The 4221-nt window shown below is 47.5% G+C and overlaps 1 protein-coding gene across 3 annotated transcripts in view; it reads left to right on the forward strand.

Moving 5' to 3' along the window:
• Positions 1-4221, forward strand: part of LOC107104287 (dyslexia-associated protein KIAA0319 homolog) — a 19596-nt gene that overhangs the window by 8341 nt on the left and 7034 nt on the right. For 2 of the 3 annotated variants that reach the window (XM_015404260.1, XM_015404259.1), the window contains exons 7-13: positions 632-776; positions 862-1010; positions 1105-1256; positions 1330-1468; positions 1540-1699; positions 1811-1947; positions 3961-4083. In XM_015404260.1, coding sequence (XP_015259746.1) covers positions 632-776; positions 862-1010; positions 1105-1256; positions 1330-1468; positions 1540-1699; positions 1811-1947; positions 3961-4083 — 1005 coding nt within the window. The remainder of the gene's footprint in view (positions 1-631; positions 777-861; positions 1011-1104; positions 1257-1329; positions 1469-1539; positions 1700-1810; positions 1948-3960; positions 4084-4221) is intronic. The other variant, XM_015404258.1, reaches the window with a different exon arrangement.

Genomic DNA, 4221 nt, shown 5'->3' on the forward strand with positions numbered 1-4221 from the left:
TACATGCTAGCTGCTACCCGCTACATGCTAGCTGCTACCCGCCACATGCTAGCTGCTACCTGGTACATGCTAGCTGCTACCCGCCACATGCTAGCTGCTACCTGGTACATAATAGCTGATATTTGCTACGCGACTTTTTTAAAAGTATGTCTGCACTGGAAATAAATCTAAATAAGTGCATTTTTTGTTTAATTGAGGAGGTAAGTGAGACACTTTACAGATGGAAAAAGATGATTTACACTTAAAGTAAGAAAAAAGCAATTGCTTTCAAGTGCATATTATCTAATTAACTTATTTGAAGAGTAAAGCTATTCACTCCATTGGAGTTCATAAATAATTAGAGACATTTTGGCTTATTTCTTGATGGTTTTGCAGCGTGGGGTCCATCTCTGAGCCGTACAGCTTTAGAATCAGTTCTGGTCCTGGAAAACTCAGCAGAAACTTTAATCAGATGTGGTTCTGAGAACCTCAGATAGCTGACGTTTGGCGAGCTGGTTCCGGTTCAGCCTCTTAGACTATGACTATGACTATGACTTTTATCAAGCTCTTCTCCTCTTTTTGACCGCTCTGTGTTTTTGTTCTGTCCCATCCATGAACCATAAAACCAACCCGTCTTTCCTCTGATATCAAGCAGAACTCCGGCGGTCCAACAAAGCTCCGGTGGCCGTGGTTGGTCCGGACCGGAAGCTGGACCTCCCTCTGGGCAGCCTCCTGCTCGACGGCAGCGGCAGCACCGACGACCGGGGCGTCAGCAGCTACACCTGGGAGGTGGTGAGGTGGGCGGAGCTTTGCAGTGGAAGTTCTGATCCGGTAGCAGCTGCTCTGTACCTGACGGAGCGGCTCTGCTCTGTGTCTCTGCAGCGGTCCTCCTGGGCTGCAGCTGCAGGATGCTGATCGGGCTGTTGCTATGGTGACGGGTCTCAGAGGAGGTCGCTATACATTCAGGCTGACGGTGCGGGACGAGGAGGGGGCGACGGACAGCGCCCTGCTGTTGGTGAGGATTCAGGAAGGTGAGTCCTGCTGCAGCTTCATGGTTCCAGAACTGCTGGTTCTGATGGTGTTGGTCCCACCATAAGGACGGTTGTCCTTTCCTTCCTCCTGTAGCCAGGAGTCTCCCTCCGGTCGCTCATGCCAGCGGCAGCCATGTTCTCACCCTGCCCAACAACTCTCTGGTCCTCCACGGTTCTGTGAGTGACAGAGACGCGGCCGAGGTGCGGTTCCTGTGGACGAGAGACAGCCAGAGTCCCGCTGCCGGGGTAGGGGCCCCTCAGAGAGGTTTCAGGCAGAGTGAAAACAGAACGGATTGGTTAACCGCAGGGTTCTGTGCAGGAGGTTCTGTTCGGCTCAGAGACCCAGCCGTCGCTCTACCTGTCCGACCTGGTGGAAGGAACATACCTGTTCCAGCTGAAGGTGACGGACGCTCAGGGTCGGTCCAACTCGGCCACCGCCACCGTGGAGGTCCGACCAGGTGGGCGGAAGCCTTTCTTGCAGATGTTCTGCTGAGGTTCTAAGGTTAAGCAGAATTCTTTGTTTGTGTAGAACCTGGTGGCGGCCAGCAGGTGGAGCTGGAGATGCTGGTGTCCGTGTCTCAGGTGAGTGTGGCTCAGAGGGACACGGTGGTCCGACAGCTCGCCGCACTGATCCACGTCCTGGACAGAGACATTCGGGTCCGGGCGCTGCAGGGAAGGACTCATCTCAGGTACCAGAACTGAGACTGAGACACTCTAAACCGGACTGGAACAAACCGGTAAAATCACAAACCGGACGAAACGGTTCGTAGAGCCAGAACTCTGCTTTTGCTCTGTTTCAGTACGGTGCTGCGGTTCTCCGTGGAGGGCCCCTCGGGGCCCCTCTCTGCCTCCAGCCTGGTGGTTCTGCTGAGGAAGCAGCTGCTCCGCGAAAAGAGCGACTTCCTGCTCTTTAAAGTCCTGAGAGTCGACACTGTCGGTGAGTTGTTGACGGACCGGTCTGGCATCACAATCCAGAACCATCTGGACCATCTATCCCCTGCATTCTATCTTAGACCCCCCAGCTGTAAAACGCCGCTCTGTTGGACCAGAGACAGATGTTAACTTTACAACACTGCCCCCTGGTGGGTCATGTGGGGGTTTTAACTCTGATTGGAGCTTTACTTTATTAAACTGACTGGAGACACCAAAAGCTGAACACAAGTTTTCAAACCCTTAAAGTTCAACCTTTTTTCTGTTTTTTCTTCAATGTTTCACATCATCAAAAATATTTATATGAATTCAAAGCCATCGGCGGCCAAATCCCCTCCAACTTCCAGCCACCGGCCTCCTCCTGGGGTGCATATTTTTTACTCTGAATCCACCCTTTCAGAAAATTACAGGGTCTGACCAGGAGATGATGCTTCTCTTTAGGTTTTAATGTCTACAAATCATGACAGAAAGAATATTTTAGATTTTTAATAAGGAATTGTAGGAGACCAGCCAACGATCCATCAAGGAAAATTTTGAATATCTACTTCTGTACGTGGGTTAAAGGAAACAAACAACGTGGCTTTCCATTCAAATATGAGCCCCTAAACCTGACCTAACCTACTGGCTGTTCCTCCTTCGACAACAGCAAGTCCTAAAGAGTTACAATCGAACGGTTGTTTTCATCTTCTTCTCGTTTAGTGATGGTTGTTAGGTTCGTAAAAGAGAAACTGAGTCCACACAGGAAAGAGATTCAAACAGCTCCTGCAGGAGTGGAAAGAGCCCAACCCAACTTTCAACTCTTTCTCCGACCCCCCCCTCCTGCAGGCGTCTTTTATTAACAGAACATAACACATGGTTACAAAACAGAAAGAACAATTGATCAGGTCATAAGACAGGAGGCTCCACCATCTGAATCACAAGACAGGGTGGAGCATCTCCTTGCTCCAATGTTTCATAAACACACACATTAATTTTATAATCATCATTGAATAAACCCAACAATGGTTGGTGAAGAACCTTTACTGCCCCCACCTGGTAATGAGTGGAACAGCTTCATCAGTGGTTGAACTTGAAAATGAGTAATAGTCGGACGTTTCATCTGTATTTTTCACAGATAAATCATCTGATGTTTGTATGAGTTGACAAAGAATAAATAAAATCCTGAAATATATGTTTATTGACTTGCATTTGCAAATTCAGACGTTCATTCCAGAGAGATCCAGGTTCGGATGTCAGTTGCTATGGTAACCGGGTTCCCACAGCTTCCAGTCCTGGGGTCACTGTGCCTCGTTTCAGGAGCAGGGGCGTAGCCAGAAAATGTTAATAAGGGCGGCCAGGCAATAACCAGTGTACACTGAGGGGGGGGGGGCTGAATGCGGACCAGAGCCTCGGGGTCAATCTACACTGTTTCAACAGGAAAATGAACAACTACAACATCCATACTTCCTAAATAAAGACAAACTATACTTTCCTGCAGCCTTTGCTAACAAATAGACGCATATATTTAAACATCCATGCTGTCAAAATTAAAGGTGTAGTGGAAAAAAATCTTTCAGGTTTGAGTTCTGGGAGAACATCTTGTTCTAATAATTTTCTAATATCTACATTAAATTGATTGCTTATTGTTAAAATAGTTATTTATCTCTGATTTCAGTGAAGATTCCTAGATGACTTGCAGAAACACAATTTTCTCTTTACTAAATATAAGACAAAATGTAGTTCTGAAAAGAGCATGAGTTCTGTATTTATCATCTTTAATGTTAGTATTTTGATGTGCATAATTAACCACAGTGTTTCTGTTGTTAAGTTACTGTTAACATATGAAAAATGTAAATGTTAAATGAGTTAGAATATTAAAAATGAGAGTATTACTGCAGCCAGCGTCTGTTTTAGAGGGGAAAAATGGTAGGTGTGGCCACAGGGGCGGCCATGGCTACCCTTAGCCAATCATTGGCCACCCCTGGCCCCCCATCTAGCTCCGCTCCTGCTCAGGGTGTCTCTGTTCTTCTGTTCCTGATAGTCTGTGAGCTGAGCTGTTCGGGGCGGGGCCAGTGTGATCCAATCACCAAGCAGTGTTCCTGTGACCCGTTCTGGACGGAGAACCTGATCCGCCTCTACCTCGGTGATGGAGAAAGTAACTGTGGTAACGGTTTGAGTTTTACTCCTGGATTTCCATCGTCTTTAATGATCCGGACCCATTTTTACCAAGAACCTCAGACTGGCTAACCTGACTCCGCCAGATGGATTTGCTCCGCATATCCATCTGGAAACCTTCCGTTGA

Source organism: Cyprinodon variegatus, unplaced genomic scaffold (assembly GCF_000732505.1).
Source record: "Cyprinodon variegatus isolate N-32 unplaced genomic scaffold, C_variegatus-1.0 Scaffold1679, whole genome shotgun sequence".
NCBI classification, from domain to species: domain Eukaryota; kingdom Metazoa; phylum Chordata; class Actinopteri; order Cyprinodontiformes; family Cyprinodontidae; genus Cyprinodon; species Cyprinodon variegatus.